The sequence below is a fragment of the Diabrotica virgifera genome, chromosome 2 (assembly GCF_917563875.1).
Source record: "Diabrotica virgifera virgifera chromosome 2, PGI_DIABVI_V3a".
NCBI classification, from domain to species: Eukaryota; Metazoa; Arthropoda; class Insecta; order Coleoptera; family Chrysomelidae; genus Diabrotica; species Diabrotica virgifera.
Genome location: NC_065444.1, coordinates 163,401,216 through 163,421,595, shown reverse-complemented (window position 1 = coordinate 163,421,595; position 20,380 = coordinate 163,401,216). Strand labels below are relative to the sequence as shown.

General features: G+C 32.2%; 1 protein-coding gene across 4 annotated transcripts in view; it reads right to left on the bottom strand.

Annotated features, from left to right (window-relative positions):
- LOC114332096 (cyclic GMP-AMP synthase-like receptor) overlaps nucleotides 1-20,380 on the bottom strand; it is a 425,443-nt gene that overhangs the window by 102,807 nt on the left and 302,256 nt on the right. For all 4 annotated transcript variants that reach the window (XM_050644066.1, XM_050644067.1, XM_050644069.1 and 1 more), the window contains one exon: nucleotides 8,359-8,621. In XM_050644066.1, the coding sequence (XP_050500023.1) occupies nucleotides 8,359-8,621 (263 nt within the window). The remainder of the gene's footprint in view (nucleotides 1-8,358; nucleotides 8,622-20,380) is intronic.

Sequence of the window (20,380 nt, the reverse complement as noted above, 5' to 3'; positions counted from 1 at the left end):
ACTTGAAACTCAAAATAAACTTCATTTTCGTTTTCAGTAACATCAAGAACATAAAGTAAGACCAAAATTAGCTATTCACCACCCGTGGTCAATATCTCGACAAATAAGTCTTATGTTGGGGGTGTATAACCTCGATATTAAAAGTTGCGCCATTTTTTTCTATAAAACATTTTGATCTACAACTCCCCAGAAAACTTCTTTGTACCCTATATTTTAACGAAAACGCGAATAAGAAGCTAAATTTCAAATTTTGCCACTAAACTTTTGCGATTTAATTTTGCAGTTCACGAATCTGCACCTTTTACTTTAAAAAATTCAGAACTTTTCACCGTCCTCAGAAAGGTGAAAAATATATGTTTTAAAAATTCAGAAAACAATATTAAAAGCGAACTGAGTTGTAACGGGTTAAACGCAAAAAACGTGATTTCTTTTTTTATTTTTAGGGTAAAATTGCGTTTTGACAATGTTCCCCCACTTAAAATTCAAAATAAACCTCATTTTCCTTTTCAGCACCGTCAAAAACATAAAGTAAGACCAAAATTAGCCATTCACCACCCGTGTTCTGTATTTGAGAAATAAGCGTTTTTTGGGGGTGTGCCGCTCGTCTATAATAGATGGCTTATAATTTAATAGGCGAGCGCTGGAATCCCCAAAATGACATGGTACGGACCACGGAGTGGTGAATGGGTAATTTTTTTCATAATTTATGTTTTTGATGGTGCTGAAAACGAAAATGAGGTTTATTTTGAATTATAAGTGGGGGAACATTGTCAAAAACGCAATTTTACCCTAAAAATAAAAAAAAATCACGTTTTTTGCGTTTAACTCACTACAACTCTGTTCGGTTTTAATATTTTTTTCTATAACCATTTTTTTCCATAAATCATTTTGATCTAAAACTACCCACAAAGCTTCCTTGTACTCTATATTTTAACATAAACGTGATTAAAAAGATACATTCAAATTTTGTTACTCAAACTTTGCGATTAAACTTTGCAATTCGCGAATCTTCACCTTTTACTTTAAAAAATTCATAACTTTTAATGGATAAGACTGAAGGCTTGCAACTGGTCCCATAGTATTCATAAAGGTGAAAAATATATGCTATAAACATTTCAGAAAAAACTATTAAAACTGAACAGAGTTGTAGTGAGTTAAACACAGAAAAACGTGATTTTTATTATTATTTTTAGGGTAAAATTGCGTTTTTGACAATGTTCCCCCACTTGAAACTCAAAATAAACTTCATTTTCGTTTTCAGTAACATCAAGAACATAAAGTAAGACCAAAATTAGCTATTCACCACCCGTGGTCAATATCTCGACAAATAAGTCTTATGTTGGGGGGTGTATAACCTCGATATTAAAAGTTGCACCATTTTTTTCTATAAAACATTTTGATCTACAACTCCCCAGAAAACTTCTTTGTACCCTATATTTTAACGAAAACGCGAATAAGAAGCTAAATTTCAAATTTTGCCACTAAACTTTTGCGATTTAATTTTGCAGTTCACGAATCTGCACCTTTTACTTTAAAAAATTCAGAACTTTTCACCGTCCTCAGAAAGGTGAAAAATATATGTTTTAAAAATTCAGAAAAAAATTTTAAAAGCGAACTGAGTTGTAACGGGTTAAACGCAAAAAACGTGATTTCTTTTTTATTTTTAGGGTAAAATTGCGTTTTGACAATGTTCCCCCACTTAAAATTCAAAATGAACCCGGTTTTAGTTTTTAACACCATCAACAGCATAAAATAAGACCAAATTTGGCCATTCACCACCCGTGGTCAGTATCTCTAGAAATAAGCGTTTTTTGGGGTGTGCCGCTCGTTTATATTGGGTGCCTAAATCAATGAGCGTTGGTAGCGTAATAGTGTGTATCAAAGGCTAACAAGTTTCAGAACCCTGGTGCCGCGGTATAGGAGGATGTGTACACCGAGATACAACACATGCCGACGCTACGGACGGCTTGTGCATTTCTGTATTTTTCTAGTGCAGCGCATATTGAACCCAGCCGTGACCTTTCGCCGTGGCCAGTTGCTAAAATGTAGTGATGTTGATTATTAGTGCAGGCCCTGGAAGTATTTGAGTAACCGGTAACTATGTTCGGATTCTTTTACCTGAGAACTTGAACAATCTGCAAGATTCAGTTAAGGGGATTCTCCCCCCTCCCCCATCGTTAAGGGCAGATAAAAAGCAATTTTTCGCAAAACAAAACATTTTTTGTATTTTTTTTTTGGTATAAAATGTATAATTGGTATAAAAATAACAATTCTGGTTATGCATTTGAAAGTTCAAGTGAAATTATACCGGTTTTGACTATTTGTAGCGCTAAAAATTAATTATTTTATTGTTAAACAAAGCTATAAACAGTGTTTGAGCGTTTTGTCGAATGTCCGCACCGCGCCAAGGATTAAAACCGAACGGAATCGACAAGCCCATTAGTCCTGTCGCCAGGGGGGTACAACGGCCTCCTTAATTCAGATGGACTTACCTAAGTTTTTTTATGTATTTTGACCCGTAGAACACGAATTTTTTGGGTAACAGTTGATCCGGATGTCGATAAGATTGTTATAAACAAAGAACTTGAGGAATTATATAACAGCGATTTTTCGCAAAACAAAACATTTTTTTGGTATTTTTGGGTTATTCTCAGCAAAAAATGGTCTTAAAAGTTTTTTCGTAGGATGCATAGTTTTCGAGATAAACGCAGTTGAACTTTCAAAAAATCTAAAATGTGCAATTTTTGAACCCGAATATCTTTTAGAAGAAATAAAATAGCAATTCTGCTTACTACATTTGAAAGTTCAAGTCACATTCTATCGGTTTTGATCATTTGCATTGCTAAATAATAAGTTTTTATTTGTTAAACAAAGCCATACACACATTGTGTTTCCCGTGCCCAATGCATGCGTTTTAATGTACGTAATCTACGTAGAAATTGTGTGTATAATGCGCGTCTACTCGTTCGATTTCAAATGAGAAATGCATTGAAAACATCATTCAATCACTATGTGTTTATAGCTTTGTTTAACAATAAAAAAAATAATTTTTAGCAATGAAAGTAATCAAAACCGATATAATGTGACTTGAACTTTCAAATGCGGTAAGCAGAATTGCCATTTTATTTTTCAATCAAAAGTTATTCGGGTTTAAAAATTGCAATTTTTCGATTTTTTGAAAGTTCAACCGCGTTTATGTCAAAAACTATGCATCCTACGAAAAAACTTGTAAAAACATTTTTTGCTTAGAATGACCCAAAAATTGAACAAAATGTTTTGTTTTGCAAAAAATCGCTGTTATATGGTTCCTCAAGTTCTTTGTTTATAACAACCTTATCGACATCCGGATCGACTGTTACCCAAAAAATTCGTGTTCTACGGGTCAAAATACATAAAAAAAACTTGGGTAAGTCCATCTGAATTAAGGAGGCCGTTGTACCCCCACTGGCGACAGGACTACATTGCAGATCCTAGTTTTTTACGCATTATGGCGCGTCCGCATTGGTAAATTTTTCGTGCGTTTTGAACTAATGGTTCGTCGCAACAATTTTAGTCGAAAGAATTCTTTTTACCAGCGAGGACGCCGTGCTCTACCAGCGAAAATTTATTTATCGTTCGTTGTGCGTACAATACATACCTGCTCAGGTTGTGTGGAGTACATCACAGAATTGGTTTTCTCTTTAAATAAGTAGACGGGTAGGAAATATTAAAATGGATTTATCCAGGGAAGATGTTTTACTATTAATCCAATAATATAGTAAGCATTCTAATCTATGGAATCCAAAGAATAAATTTCATTATAACAAGAATAAAACAGCTGATTCTTAGGAAGAAATTAGAAGAGTTTTTGATGTTGAGGGTGTACAAGGAAAACAAAAAAATATTAAGTTTATTAGACTCTTAGAGAAGGAAAAAGCCAAAGGCAAGAAAACAGTTGGAACAGGAAGATGTAAAGAATTTTTATATAGAAAATAAAATATATACCATGGTCTTCATGAAATATTTAATATATTTTCTTTAGTTTAAGAGGATTCTTATTAATGATTCTTTATTTGTATTGGGCTAAGGAAGTGTACACATCAGAATGGTATGCATTCAAAAGCTTTGCTTCTCTTAGTGACAAGGACAGACTTAGAGAATCGAAGAATTCTGAGGATACGTCTTAAAGCACTGCATAGATAAGTCTGGAATTATTTCTGATATTTTCTGTTTGGATACCTTGAACATAATATATATTGTAGACTGGAATACGAATCACCGGTTACCAGGAAGCGTAAAGTAATAACCAACCTTTCCTTGGCAGCGATAGTTTATCTTAAGTTTGTATCCTATTTTTGAATGTTACGCCCAATTTTATTTAACAAAATTTCAAAGTTTTGCGGAGACATTCTTAGCAAGTTCTTAGACAATTTATTATTTGGGGGTTTTTGGGGTCACTGAATACGATTACTCCATCAGAACTGACTCCCGGATCACCTGGTGCCCAAGGTCACGGCAAGAGACGTCATGTTCTGGAGTTTCGATGGTTTTCGGCATTAAATTGATGCAAACGGATTACTCACGGGTCTTAAGGGTCGCTAAATATGAGTATGTCATCAGAATTGACCTCCGGAGTACCTGGTGCCCAGGGTCGCTACTAAGGCACGTCATCATCTGGAGTTTCGAGGGATTTCGGCACTAAATTGTTGTAATTGGACTCTGGGGGATTTTCAGGTGGTTAAATACGAAGATTCCATTAGAACAGAACTTAAAGTTACCTGGTGCCCAAGGCCATTGTGAGGGACGTCATCTTCTGGAGTTTCGAGGGTTGTCGACATAAAATGGATGCAAATAAATTACTCGGGGGGTTTTTGAGCGACCTCAAGAACCCTCCAGTAATCCATTTGCATCAACTAAATGCCGAAAACCCTCAAAACCCCAGAAGATGACGTGCCCTAGTAGCGACCCTCGGAACCAGCTACTCCGAAAATTCAATCTTGATGGCATATTCGTGTTTGGTGACCCCAAAAATCCGTAAGTAATCCGTTTGCATCAATTTAATACCGAAAGCACACGAAACTCCAGAAGATGACGTCCCTTGCAGTGACATCGGGTACCAGGTGATCCAGAGGTCTATTCTGATGGCATATTCGTGTTTATCTACCTCAAAGTCCCCCCGAATCCAGTTACATCAATTTAGTGCTGAAATCCCTCGAAACTCCAGAAGATGACGTGCCTTAGTAGCGACCCTGGGCACCAGGTACTCCGGAGGTCAATTCTGATGGCATATTCGTATTTAGCGACCCCTACGACTCGTGAGTAATCTGTTTGCATCGATTTAATGCCGAAAACCATCGAAGCTCCAGAAGATGACGTCTCTTGCCGTGATCTTGGGTACCAGGTAATCCGGGGGTCAGTTCTGATGGCTTAATCGTATTCAATGACCCCAAATCCCCCAAATAATAAATTTTGTCCCTTAGTATACTGATTTTGACTTTATTTTTATATTTATGCAATTTTGGATGCATTTTATGCACTTTACAGTGCAATTATGCATTTCCACCCATTTTTGAATAGTAGCCTTTTTTTCTGACGTCATCCTGAACATAATGCAAAAAACTGCAAGTCTCTAGGTGCTGTATTTAAAAATCTATTTATTTTGTGCTAAATGCCCTCGTCTACAATAAGCCCACACTATTAGCTCAATCGATGTTGTAAACAAAGAAACAAATAAAAACACACACTGTACCAAGAACAGCAGCGTCCACACAGGAAAACGAATGCGAGGCAAATCATTTGATTTCGCTCGAATACTGACAAACGATGGATCGTGTGCGTTGTGTGCGTCTAAAATTCTTGCGTTCGTTTTATGCGACGAACACGTCCGCACTAGCACAATTTACTTCGAGCACGCAAATATTTGCCACGAACAGCTGGTACGCACGAAAAATTTACCAATGCGGACGCGCCATAATAATCTAGGTAGAATATTCCAGCTCGCTGTAATAATAATCTGATTGGATAGAATTAAACACGTGATGAAAAATCTTACTGCACGATTGGAAGCTAAAATCTTTAAAAATAATCTCTGTAATTGCTATTTCTGTAGCTTTCTATTGGTCAGAATCTCCTATGAATGAAATAATCGCTGTAATTTTTATTCTTGTAGGTTTCTATTGGTCAGAATCTCTAGGAAGGAAATATTAAAAAACTCACGTTAATAATATTAAATAGTCACGTTAATATAAAAAATTATTTGCGAAATCAGAGCCAGTGTCCGAAAAATAAATTATTAACAAAAAATTTTAATTTGGAAACAAGGATTGTTTAAATAATCATACTATACAGCTTTCAAATGAGAATATTTATATTTTGAACGTTAAAAGGTACACGTGTGGAAAATTTTTCTAAAAAAATCTACAACACAAGTAAAAATATGCAGTTTTATTTTGTTATAAATACATAAATTAATTTATAGTCCAGAGAAATAAGATTTTTCTCGTGACACATCCCCCTCCAGGCCGAAACCAAATTTTTTGAGTTGTATGGACATCTATATTAATAACCTTTATGTTTCCTGCAGCCGATTTTGATGATATACATAGTTAGAAACAAATGAAGATCAAAAAACGGTAAATTTTCGTTTTTTTCGTCTATAACCAAAAAGTTAAGCATTTTAAACAAATTTGAGAGTAAGAAACTCATAAATCGTATAAAAAACTTCAATATGGCGTTCGCTGAATATGTCTATCCTTATTGGTTGCTTAGAAAATTTCAAAATGATTCATTAATTTTTAGTTTTTATAAATATTCATAACTTATGTAAAAATTAACTTAGAACGTTCTTATTACACGAATTTCTGGTGCTTAAATTATATTTTCAAAGCAATTGGTCAAATAGTTTAAAAGTTATTTAATTTGTTTATCCCAAATTCATTTTTTTTTAAACACTATAAGTCAGAAAATTATAAGGTTACAGTAAGACTTCTGACAGCTTATAGAAGAAAATTTATACTATTGACTTGACTTAATTAAAAAAAATTACAAAAAGTAATTTTAAACAGTGTAAAATTATTTTGCAAAAACAGGTCGATTTTTTGCTTACTTATAAACAATTAGAATAACTTTTTAACCGTTACCCGTAGAAAAATTATTTTTTCAGATTTGGAAAGACTGAATTTTTATACACATTTAGAAAGAAAAACAATTGTCCTAGGAAAAGTAGGGACGAAGTTAGCCCCCCCCCTTTTTAATTCACATGTTTTTGCAAAATAATTTTGCAGTATTTAAAATTATTTTTTGTCATTTTTTTTAATTAAATTAATAGTATAAACCTTCTTCTTTCATAAACTAGCCAAAGTATTAGTGTAACTTCACCATTTTCTGACTTATAGCGTTGCAAAAAAAATAATTTGGGATAAACAAATTAAATAACTTTTAAACTATTTCACCAATTGCTTTGAAATTTAAAATATAATTTAAGCACCACAAGTCTCAGAAATTCGTGTAATAAGAACGTTCTAAGTTAATTTTTACATAAGTTATGAATATTTATAAAAACTCAAAATTTATGATTTATTTTGCAATTTTCTAAGCAACCAATAAGGATAAACATATGCAACAAACGCCATATTGAAGTTTTTTATACGATATATGAGTTTCTGACTCTCAAATTTTTTTAAAATACTTAACTTTTTGGTTATAGACGAAAAAAGCGAAAATTTACGGTTTTTTGATCTTCATTTGTTTATAACTATGTATATCATCAAAATGGGCTGCAGGAAACATATAGGTTATTATTATAGATGTCCACACTACTCAAAAAATTTGGTTTCAGCCTGGAGGGGGTTGTGTCACCAACACGATATTTTTTTTCCTTATTTCTCTGAATTATTATTACAACAAAACTACAGCATCTTTGGCATTTGGTAATGCGTTAGTTAGGTGCCTCTACTCGAAATACTTCGGATTAAAAATAAATACTATTATTGCTCTTTGGGAAGTCGAGAAAATACATTTTTTTAACGTATACCGATTTCGAACTTTGAACTTTCTTCAACCTAGTTTTTTTTGTCATTTTTAGTATTTTTCAACCGTAATACCTATCGTTTTTATTATTATAATATATGTTATGAGTATCCGGAACATATGAAAATTTGTATGGAGAAAGAGGACCAAAACAAAAAAGTAATGTTTCGAAAATTACCATTTTATTGCTTATAACTTCGTCGCAAATGCCGGTCAACTTTAAACTGTCGTATGTCAGGAACCACTGATCGTAATTAAACTTTTTTTCTTTTAAAAGAAGATTTAATTTCATTTAATCTAATAAACAATTTATAATACTTTAGCCACTAATTTTGCAAAACGGTGACTTACGGATTTTTTTTCCCAGAAGTGCCAGTATTAGTTAATTTTGATATATCGTTTAAGACCACATGAACAAATCCATGTTTTTCACTGACTTCTATTGCGGGTTTTACTTCTGGTGGAAGTTCTAACAATAGATCGAGATCATACTCTTCTGGTTTTCCAACTTTCAAACCATCATAATAGCTACCACCAAAATACTTTTCCTTTCTAAACATTTTCTTAAATAATGGATCAGTTTCCTGCATTTTTTTCTCAATAATTTTGGTAACCTAAAATTTTAAAATAGTTTTACATTATACATTCGAAGATAAATAAAATATACAAGAACCAAGGCAATAAGTAATAAACGGTCATCGAAAGACGACGCATCTTGATAAAAACGGACTTATCGAAAAAATACTAGGAGGCAAAAAAGTTTTAAAAACATTGTGTTTAACTAATGGTGCCACAATAATAATTTAATTGGAACGTACACAAATTTACGGGGGTTTAAAGGAACATAAACCCATAAAATCTTTATGGGGTGCACAAATTTCACTTTTATTTATTTCTAATATGTGCCTGCCATAAGAATGCCGCATGCCTATTTTCAATAAAAAGCATTTAATAGTTTTTGATAAATTGGAAAGAATCGATTTTTATTTTGCAATGCCAAAGGGCTGTAACTTTTTTATGTGCACATTTGTACTAAGGTAAGTTAGGTGCACCGATGGAGGAAATACATTGAGGATCTTTTTCAGGATGATCGACCAATACAACATAACCTAACGGACGCGAATAGTGGACCACCTATAACTAAAAGCGAAGTGGAAGATGCTATACGCTTGTCAAAATCAAAGAAGGCCATGGGACCTGATGAAATACCCACAGAGGTTCTAAAACTACTAGGAGATTGCGGAAGTAAAGTATTGGTTGACTTGTTTAATGCTATATATAATCATGGTTACTTACCACATGATTGGCTGAAATCTACTTTTATACCAATTCCCAAGAAAGCGAAGGCAAAAGAATGTCATGCTCATCGAACGATTAGCCTAATGAGCCACGTACTTAAGGTCTTTCTGCGTGTGATCCATGCGAGAATATATAAAAGAATCGAAGAACATTTGGGCGAAACTCAATTTGGCTTTAGAAATGGACTAGGTATACGAGAGGCCCTGTTTGGGTTGCAGGTATTAGTACAAAGGAGTAGAGATGTAATTGCTGATGTTTTTTATGTTTTCTTGATTTCGAAAAAGCATTTGACAAAGTATCACATACTAAGGTGTTAGATGTTCTAAGGTCAACTAATATTGACGATAAAGATCTAAAAATCATTGCTAACTTGTACTGGAATCAAAAAGCCACAGTTAGAGTAGACGGTGATCACACAGAAGAGATTCAAATTCAACGTGGAGTAACACAGGGATGTATTCTTTCACCATTAATTTTTAACATTTATTCAGAAAAGATGTTTGAAGAGGCACTCAGTACTACACAAGGTGGAGTTGTGATAAACGGGAAACTGATAAATAATCTCCGATATGCAGACGACACTGTACTGATGGCCAGTAGTGATACCGAATTACAATATCTATTGGATTCTGTGGTAGCACAGTGCAGTAATTATGGTCTCCACCTTAACATCAAAAAACAAAATATATGGTCGTCAGTAAGGATAATGTCATCGATGCTGGAATTCACGTTAATGATGTACAACTTGAGTCATGGACCTTAACAGGAAGAATGCTTAAGATGGTTGAATCCTTTGAATCCTGGTGCTATCGAAGAATGCTGAGAGTAAGCTGGATGTACAGGGTGCGTAATGATATTATTCTGAGCAGGATGAAGAAAGGCAGAGAACTGGTAAAAATGATAAAGTCTAGAAAACTCGAGTATTTTGCGCATGTTTGTAGACATCCAGAAAAATATAGCATTCTACATCTAATTATGCAGGGTGTATTAAATAGGTGTGTTGTTACTGCCTTCTGGTTCTAATTAATTAAAAAGACTAAACACGTCTTACTATACATTATATTTTATTCACTGGTATCCAATATCTAAACCATAACATTAATGATTCATAGCGCCTCGACTTACATACTAACTTCTAATAATTATTTGTATATCTATATCCATACTGATTGCTCAGCGTGTTTTTATACCTATCTGAACCATAACAAATATAGTTCAAGTTCACTCGTAATAAACATGTGATACAAACTATAAGCTATTGTTTTTATGTATGTTCAATACCCTAAAGGTTAATAACATCATATTTAAATTATGATTTATACAGAGGGTTCATAATATACCACATCTCCGCCGTTTTTAAAAAAAGAAAGTCCTAAGAAGAGAAGAAGAATATCTGACGGTATATTCCTCTTTCCCTTTCACAGAGTGTTTATGATTACCTAATACTATTTTCAAAAATTAAATTTCCTAACTATCCTAACTAACTGTAACATGGTACATTTCAGATCAATCGATTTTTCCCTAAACATGTATATTCTTTTTCCTATTTTACACAAAAGTTCATATTTTCCCTATACTAAAACTGGTATTTTATAACCTATTACTAGTTCACGTACTTTCACGTCGTGTCTTTTCGTCCTTTTTTTTTTTCGTTCACTAATTCACTTCATCAAAACAGTGTCCACAGTGAATGAAATTGATCCTAACTTTTAAATAGTCTTTTAGTGCCTATAAGCCGTAACTAATCTAATTGTAATAAAATCTCGACTTTAATACTTCCTAAGCTAAGCTAAATATTACCTAATCTTCTATTAAATGGTATATAAAAAAGAATTTAACGTTACTTTACTATTTCATCTTATTATTTCAGTCTTATTTTGATTTATTTATATACGCCTTACTAACTTTAAAATATTGTACCTATAATAGAAATGTAATCTCTCTAAAACTTTTAATATGTGTCTCTAAAAAAACTTCTAATAACTCTCTTGTACCTATAATAAAGATTTAATCTCTCTAAGAACTTCACTTTTTGTGTCCCTTTGCTTACTATCTACTAACACTATTGTAAGATATTGTCTATCCTTAATTCAAACACTTCCATTTTCCACGAAAATTTAACCTGAATTCATTATATACATTTAAAAATAAGTTATTTATAGTTTACGTTACTTTAGAGAAAAAAATTTTACAACTTTAATTCTTAGACATAATTCAATGATTAGCTACTTATTTGATATTATTCTTAATTCTGCTTTATTTTGACATTTCTGACAAATTTTATTTTCCTTCTTCCATTTTTCCCACATATTTTAATAAAATTATTTTTTTTTCTCTCTCTCTTCTTCTTGTCTGGTACTATAACTATATTTTTTCATTTTTCTCCACATAATAACACTTCTACAGTGTACATAATTCATCTTCATATAACAATCATTTGTCATTTAATCATCAATATATCATTTCATAATATAACATCATAATAATCACTTCCTTTACTTATCCCTCAATGCCTACGTTCGACTAATCAAAGTGGCTTTACTCGAGAGAAAAGTTCCAATTCTTCTACATATTCCATATAACAATCATAATACTCAATACTAGCCACGAAACCTCTACAATCTACCTTAACAGAAGCGGGTATAACATCGTTGGCTAGATCAAATTCTTTTACAAATTTCACAACCTCAATCCCTTGCTTTGAGGCCGTTGTTTATTCACGAATAATCATGAATAAAATAGGTACTCTCAAAACACAGAGTGGGTCTCTAATAAGCTTTCAAGCTTCTATAAATCACTTAGTACCTTCCCAATTTGACAAGAGCAGTGGGTTTCTTATTGTCTCTAGTTGCCTCATAATATTTAACTTATAATATTGTTAGTTCTTCTTCTTATCTATATAGTCCTCCAGATTCCTTATCTCGACGCATCAGGTCGGTTCGTTAAAAATAAATCTCTTGCTTATAGCAATGTTTGTCTTAAGCTCTTATATTAAAGTATGTCATCACTAATCATTATTCATTAAAAAAATCATTTATATATCATTTATCACACAAAAAATTATTAATTCAGGTTCATATCAAAAAATTTAACACAAAATCGATGAAAATGTACTAAATATACTCAATAAATATCAATATGTAATAAGATAACTGGCTAATAAAAATTCAAGAATAGTATACATATTCGACAAAAATTCGATAAAAATTCAGAAATAGCATATGCAAAAGTTAGATAAAAATATTCAAAATAAGTTTATATCTCAAAATTCGATAGAAATTTTTGAAAAAAAATTCGATATTCCATAAAGTATTCAAAAATAACCGTACTAAAAAAAATCGAAATCGGATAGAGATTTTTCAAATAAATTCAATAAAGATTAAAAATTCAATAAAAATTCAAGAATAGCATATATAATAAACTTCTATAAAAATATTCAATTCAAAAATCACTTCATATTTCAAAATTTATAGATATTCTTAAAAAAAATCGATACTTCATAAATTATTCAAAAATCAGCAAAGATAAATATTCAATGTTCAATAAAAATATAAAACGAGGGAAGCATTTTTAATAAAGATAGACATTCTTACTTACATTTTATCACTTTGTCTTTGTTCCCTGGGTTCTCTGTATCTTCGTCCTGGTCCATCTTCGCCGTCTCCGTTTCCAATTTTTGTCGCCCATTGTCAGAAGATTCTCCACTAGTCTGCAGGATCAGCCATGTATTAAATAGGTGTGTTGTTACTGCCTTCTGGTTCTAATTAATTAAAAAGACTAAACACGTCTTACTATACATTATATTTTATTCACTGGTATCCAATATCTAAACCATAACATTAATGATTCATAGCGCCTCGACTTACATACTAACTTCTAATAATTATTTGTATATCTATATCCATACTGATTGCTCAGCGTGTTTTTATACCTATCTGAACCATAACAAATATAGTTCAAGTTCACTCGTAATAAACATGTGATACAAACTATAAGCTATTGTTTTTATGTATGTTCAATACCCTAAAGGTTAATAACATCATATTTAAATTATGATTTATACAGAGGGTTCATAATATACCACAAGGGTAACATATTAGGCAGAAGAAGTCGAGGAAGAAGAAGAACATCTTGGTTAAGAAATTTTAGGCAATGGTTTGGTCACACTTCGGAATCGCTCTTCAGATCTGCTGCGAATAAAGTTATGATAGCCAACATGATCGCTAACGTTCGATAAACGGACATAGCACCCGAAGAAGAAGAAGAAGTTAGGTTCAATGGAACTATCGTTGCTCCCAGATATGTGATTTAATTTGTGGCCTGCCTTTTTGTTACACCATGTATATAAAATGATTATTCAACATACAAAGAAAATTAAGGGAAAAACCCCATTCAAAACACTGTAACACTCCACTGACATTAAGTGAAATATTAAAGAAAAATATAAATGATAACAGGTGCTTTCTCCCTGTAAACATCACTGGACTGGTCTAACGTCAACTAATCTATTTCGAGCTGTTGTGAATAGAACAAGATGAGTCAATGTGGTCGCCAACATTAATAGATGATAAGTCACATTTAGAAGACACATCATTACCATTGAAATATTCAGCATAGTTATTAAATCAGCTGTTCAGGATACATAAAAAAAGGTAAAAAAACTTACAGCGGCTTTGTGGGCTTGTTTAGTTACACCCACTGCACTTGAAGATTACCTATTCTGCACTAAATATTTTTTACTTTTGATTAACCTCGTACTTTAATGACTGCTTACTATCACCAAACAACACTACTGCCAAAGATACTTTTGACCTCAAAAAATGCTCAAACATTAAACAATCCCCCAATCGTCCCTCAAAGCCGGTATGGCTTGTCTCCTTCAATTCGACTGACCCCCAATAGAACTCAATCCGAAGGGAATTAAAAAAAATGTAAATAAATGACTATTTTGTTTATTTCAATCGGGGCAATTCTTACAGAGAAAACGATTTGAAAAAGACGCGATTGTTTTTATTCAGTGCAATTTAGACTTATACAAATAAACACTCATAGTATTTATTTTATTCGTGTTTAGTCTATTAAACACTAATAGTCCAAGCTGTGGGTGAACAAAAGGTCCATTTCAGGATATATTTCAGGAATTTTTGAAACCCACCAGGTGTTATAAAGGACGATGGCAGGAATAACTTCTACTAAAATGTAACCAAAACTTTTGTGCGGTTTTTTATTTATGACGTTTTTCATTTGTTAAAGCAATTTTTAAAGATTTTTAATTTTGCAGGTTAGGATATTCATTTTAGAAAAAAACTTTTAAATAAAAAGTTGTAGTTAATTAAAAACTTACAATTTGAGCTATGGCAAGTTTAATTTTGTTAATAAGTTATTGCACAACAGCCGGCGAAAGGTCCAAAATGGCCGTTTTTTGCAATTGCAGTATTTATTGTAAAAATAAATTTTATGTATTTTTTAATCCTTTAAAATGAAGATCTTCTAATACCTACCAAACATAAAAAAAATTTGTAGAGCCCGATTGGTGAACTTGTTGCTTAGATATTATAACTTGTTTATCCCAAGGGGTCAAATGTCCAAGGCTATAACTTAAAAAAAATCGTAGAGAGTTAATCCAATATCCACTCTGCTTCTAAAGACTTACTATTTTCATATTCTGATGTAAATAAATGCGTATAACATTTTCAACCTCTTATTTCGGGTTTCAAATAAGGGGGCAAATTTCGTTATAAACATTTAAAACTGAAGCCACCCCTGTACATCCTATGAGTTTCTAACTTGCATGTTATTGTTTCTGAAGACAAAATAAAGATTCAAAACAAAATAAAAAATTTCTATGACCAACTGAAGCTGAGATAATTGTTTTTGTTTTCTTAAATTGTAGTGAATTTATTTATAACAATTAAGAAATTATTTCACTGTCATTGACTAAAGAAACACTTATAATATTATCTTAAAATAAAATTATTTTAACCGAAAATGACATTTAATTATTAAAAAGATTTTTAAAGTGTAGTGGAGATTTATTTTTCGTTACAAATGTGATTTATTGTGTCGGTTGCCCTTAGCAATGGTTAGCAACTTATACTACCTACATTGAATCACGGTTTTTGCTTTTAATTTTACAGCACAGCTTGGATTGACATGAAATTGGGCAAACACATAGATAACATGTCAAATAATAAAAATGATATTGAGCCTCTGTGTACTTTTATCCTGGGGGTGAGTTTCACCCCTTATAAGGGGTGAAAAAATATAGGTTCAAAATCAGTTCGGAAATGGATAAAACGTCTAATTCTAAGCACCTTTTGTTCTATAGCATGTTTTCACCAAGTTATTACTTTTCGAGTAAATACCTTCATCTTTCAACAAAAAAAAACACACACATTTTTAGGCGGTTTTTTACAAATAGCTCAAAAAGTAAGTATTTTATTGAAAAAAAATATTTTTATCAAAAATTTAGCAAATTAAAAATTAAAAAAAAAATGATGTATGCATGAACTCTCTAGACCCAGTAGAAACAAAGTTCTAGCTAATGAAAAATAGGTTCATATTCATCAAATTTCAAAGTGAATTATTTCAACTTGAAATAACCTAAAAATCATGCACCTTTTGGAGAAAAATCATTATAACTCTTTTAAAATGTTTAAAAAATATGTATGTCTGTTTTTTAAAATGTTTATAGCATCAAAAGTTAGCAAGTTATGCTGAAAATAAAGTTGATCTCTTTATTTTTGGTAAAAAACCTCGGGAAAATCACCCCCTAATTACCATCTTAAATCAAATTAATCATTACCGCTTCACAAGTTACTGTGCTCATGTATCTGTTTTAATTTTTAGTTTTGAAAAAAATCTTTTTTTTCAAAATAACTTTTTTTTTTATTTAGCTAATGCATCGACAACTTACTAATGGCCACTGGCATGGTAGGTACGGTGAATTTTTGCAGTTAGGTACCTAGTGTCATGTGTAGTGTGTGTGTTGAGTAAGTGTCTTGTTACTTTGCAAAGTCGACAAAATAACTTAAAATTTATTAGTGTGACCAAAAATCCCAAAGAGTAAAAAAATGTAGTTTTTGCTTTTCTGAATATTTTGGATATTTACTTTTTTTTGGAAGGCAAAAATTGGTTAAGACATGGCTGTTCCTAATTTGCATACACTCGTGATTATTGACTAGTTCAAGTCCTTTTAACTACCGCCCCTTCAAAAACAAGCACTTTGAACCGATGAAACTTACAGACATAAACGACACATACACGAGTAAAACAACATTGAAGTAAAATGGATTAATTTCATTTTTGATGCTAATTAAGGGGAGACTTTCCCGAGTTTTTTTAATAAAAAAAAGAGACTAACTTTATTTTCAGCGTAACTTGCTTACTTTTGATGCTATATATTTTTTTAAAAAACAGATATATATATATTTTTTTAAACAAACACTTTAAAAAACTTGTAATGATTTTTCTTCAAAAAGTGCATGATTTTTTGGTTATTTCACATTGAAATAATTCACTTTGAAATTTGACGGATATGAACCTATTTTTTATTAGCTAGAACTTTGTTTCTACTGGGTCTAGACAGTTCATGTGTACATCATTTTTTTTTTAATTTTTCATTTGCTAAATTTTTGATAAAAATGTTTTTTCGATAAAATACTTACTTTTTGAGTTATATGTCAAAAACCGCTTAAACAGGTGTTTTTTTTTGTTGAAAAATTTACTCGAAAATAACTCGAAAAGTATTAACTTCGTGAAAACATGCTATAGAGCAAGAAGTGCTTAGAATTAGACGTTTTATACATTTTCGATCTTATTTTGAACATATATTTTTTCACCCCTTATAAGGGGTGAAACTCACCCCCGGGACAAAAGCACACAGAGACCCAATATCATTTTTATTCTTTGACATGTTATCTATGTGTTAGCGCCAAATTTCATGTCAATCCAAGCGGTGCTTTAAAATTTAAAACAAAAACCGTGATTCAATGTATTATAAGTTGCTAACCGTTGCTAAGGGCAACCGACACAATAAATCACATTCGTAACGAAAAATAAATCTCCACTACACTTTTTAATAATTAAAAATCATTTTTAATAATTAAATGTAATTTTCGGTTAAAATAATTTTTATTTTAAGATAATATAAGTCTTTCTTTAGTCAATGACTGTGAAATAATTTCTTAATTGTTATAAATAAAGTCACTAAGATTTAAGAAAACAAAAACAATTATCTCGGCTTCAGTTGGTCGTAGAAAATTTTTATTTTGTTTTGAATCTTTACTTTGTCTTCAGCAACAATAGCCTGAAAGTTAGAAACTCACAGGATGTACAGGGGCGTCTTCAGTTCTAAATGTTTACAACGGCGTAACCAGGATGGCCCTAAGGGGGGGTTACAAGGCCCTAAGGGGGGTTACAACTACTGGAAGGTCTGTAAAGCGTATAGAGCTCAAAGTACATCCTAATGGGGGGGTTATAACCCCCAAAACCCCCTGGTTACGCCTATGAATGTTTATAATGAAATTTGCCCCCTTATTTTCAAACCCGAAATAATAGGTTGAAAAATCTTATACGCATTTATTTACATTAGAATATGAAAATATAAGTCTTTAGAAAGAGAGTGGATTGTGGATTAACTCTCTACGATTTTTTTTAAGTTATAGCCTTCGACATTTGACCCCTTGGGATAAACAAATTATAATATCTAACCAACAAGTTCACCAATCGGGCCCCACAAATGTTTTTTAGGTTTGGTTTTGAAGGATCTTCGTTTTAAAGTCTTAAAAAAATACATAAAAGTTATTTTTACAATAAATAATGCACTTATAAAAAAACGGCCATTTTGGACCTTTCGCAGGTTGTTTTGCAATAACGTATTAACGAAAATTAAACTTGCCATAGCTCAAATTGTAGGTTATTTAATTTACTACAATTTTCTATTTAAAAGTTTTTCTCCAATTTGTCGATAGACCGCCTCAGATTTACTACAATTTTCTATTTAAAAGTTTTTCTCCAATTTGTCGATAGACCGCCTCAGAATCTCACCGACAAGAAGAAGAAATATTACACTCATTAAAAGGAATGAACAGCGGAAATGCCCTGGATCTGACAAGCTTCCTATCGAACTAATAAAAATTATACACTCACCGGCACAAAATTCCGCCACTAAAATTTTTTTATTAAGTTTGATAACTTATAACTTTATTATTTTGTACTCCGATTTTCAAGACTCTTGCATCAGTTTGTAGGTACAGGTATTGATATCATTTGGTATTATTCCGGCAACAAAAAATTGCTTCAATGGCATTATAGACAAGGCGAAAACGGCGGGTTCGAAGGGAAAAATATTCCCATGAAATTTTTTTGCATAATCACATTCGTGAGACATCCCAGAATAAGGTTCAAGAAGTCGCCCACGTGAAAAGTGGGCCAATTTTTTTTCAACAATTTTTTTTTAATCAAATTGCAAGAATCAATATTTTTGGCCCGAACAATTTTTTCTTAAATTTTTTGGACCATTCTGGACAAAAAATGTCTCATAATTTTTCTCTAAAGTTGATCGTTTTCGACTTATAAGCAATTTAAAATTGAAAAAAAAAAGAAAAATGGCGATTTTCAAGGCTTAATAACACGGTTAAAAGCTATTATTATGACAGTCAATATATGACTAAATTAAAGTTTAAGGCCCCCCCTACAAGATCCTGAAGAAATTTTTGTCATTATTTTATTACTAAGCTGTTATTTTGAAGTAATAATAATACGCGCCATGCACGTGTGCGGGGCTGTAAATGCTGAGTGCGAGAGAGAAGCCATTCCAGCAGTCCAATTGTGCATCTTACTCGCACTCACATTTACAGTAGCGTCAATACGATGTAACCACTCATTGTTATTAATTAAAAATAACAGCTTAGTAGTAAATTAATGACACAGATTTCTTCAGGAGCATGTAACGGCGACTTTAAACTTTGATTTAGTCACTTTCTGACTTTCAAAATAATAATTTTTGACCGAGTTATTAAGTCTTAAAAATGGCCATTTTCGCGTTTTTCAAATTTCAACTTGCTTATAACTCGAAAAAGGTCAACTTTAGAGAAAAATTATAAGAGACCTTTTTTGTCCAGAATGGTCCAAAAAACCTAAAAAAAATTAGTGCTGGCCAAAAATATTGATTTTTGCAATTTGATTAAAAAAAAATTGTTAAAAAAAAATTGGCCCACTTTTCTCGTGGGCGACTTCCTGAACCTCATTCTGGGATGTCTCACGAATGTGATTATGCAAAAATATCTCATGGGAATATTTTTCCCAACGAACCCGCCGTTTCCGCCTTGTCTATTATACGGGGCTGAATAAAAGCGTTGTATTTTCTCCCAACTTAATTCTGTGGAAAAATTGAAGATTCTGTTTCATATTCCTTGCGTATTATCCCGGAGGTACCACTAAGATTTTATTTTTGGAATTATCTAAATGTCTCTTTTCTTGTAAGATCTGCGCAATTTTTTCTAAATAAAAAAAATTCATTGAGTGATTGATTGTGAGAGATTGACTCATAAACATAAATATCTTAAATAGAGGTTGTATTGATAAGATTAGAATGGCCCGCATGCAGCCCAGATCTCAATCCTATCGAGTATTTATGGGATGAATTGAAAATAGTTATTCGCCATCATCCTAGGCCTCCAGAAAATTTGGTGCAGTTATGGCTCTGGTAGAGGAATATCGGGCAATTCCCCAGGCAAGAATAATACATACCTAATCTTATTTATTTGATGTCAAACAGATTGCGAGCTGTCATTGCTGCGAGAGGTGGAGATATCCTCTATTGAATTGTTTTGCTGTTAAGTTTGTTTTGCGTTGTTAATTTTAGGCGGGGGGGCTGAGTCAGCCCCCCCTACTTAAAAATAGGGATATTAGGGATATTGAATCGATCTTTGCGGCAGAATTACGAGCTATTTATGAGCTCTCGAAGGATATAGTTTAGATTTTTGAGCTCATCCCCTTCACCCCCAAACAACCCTTTAATTGATTTAAATTAAGAGAAATATGCTGAGAAAAATTAAAATATATCGTATCG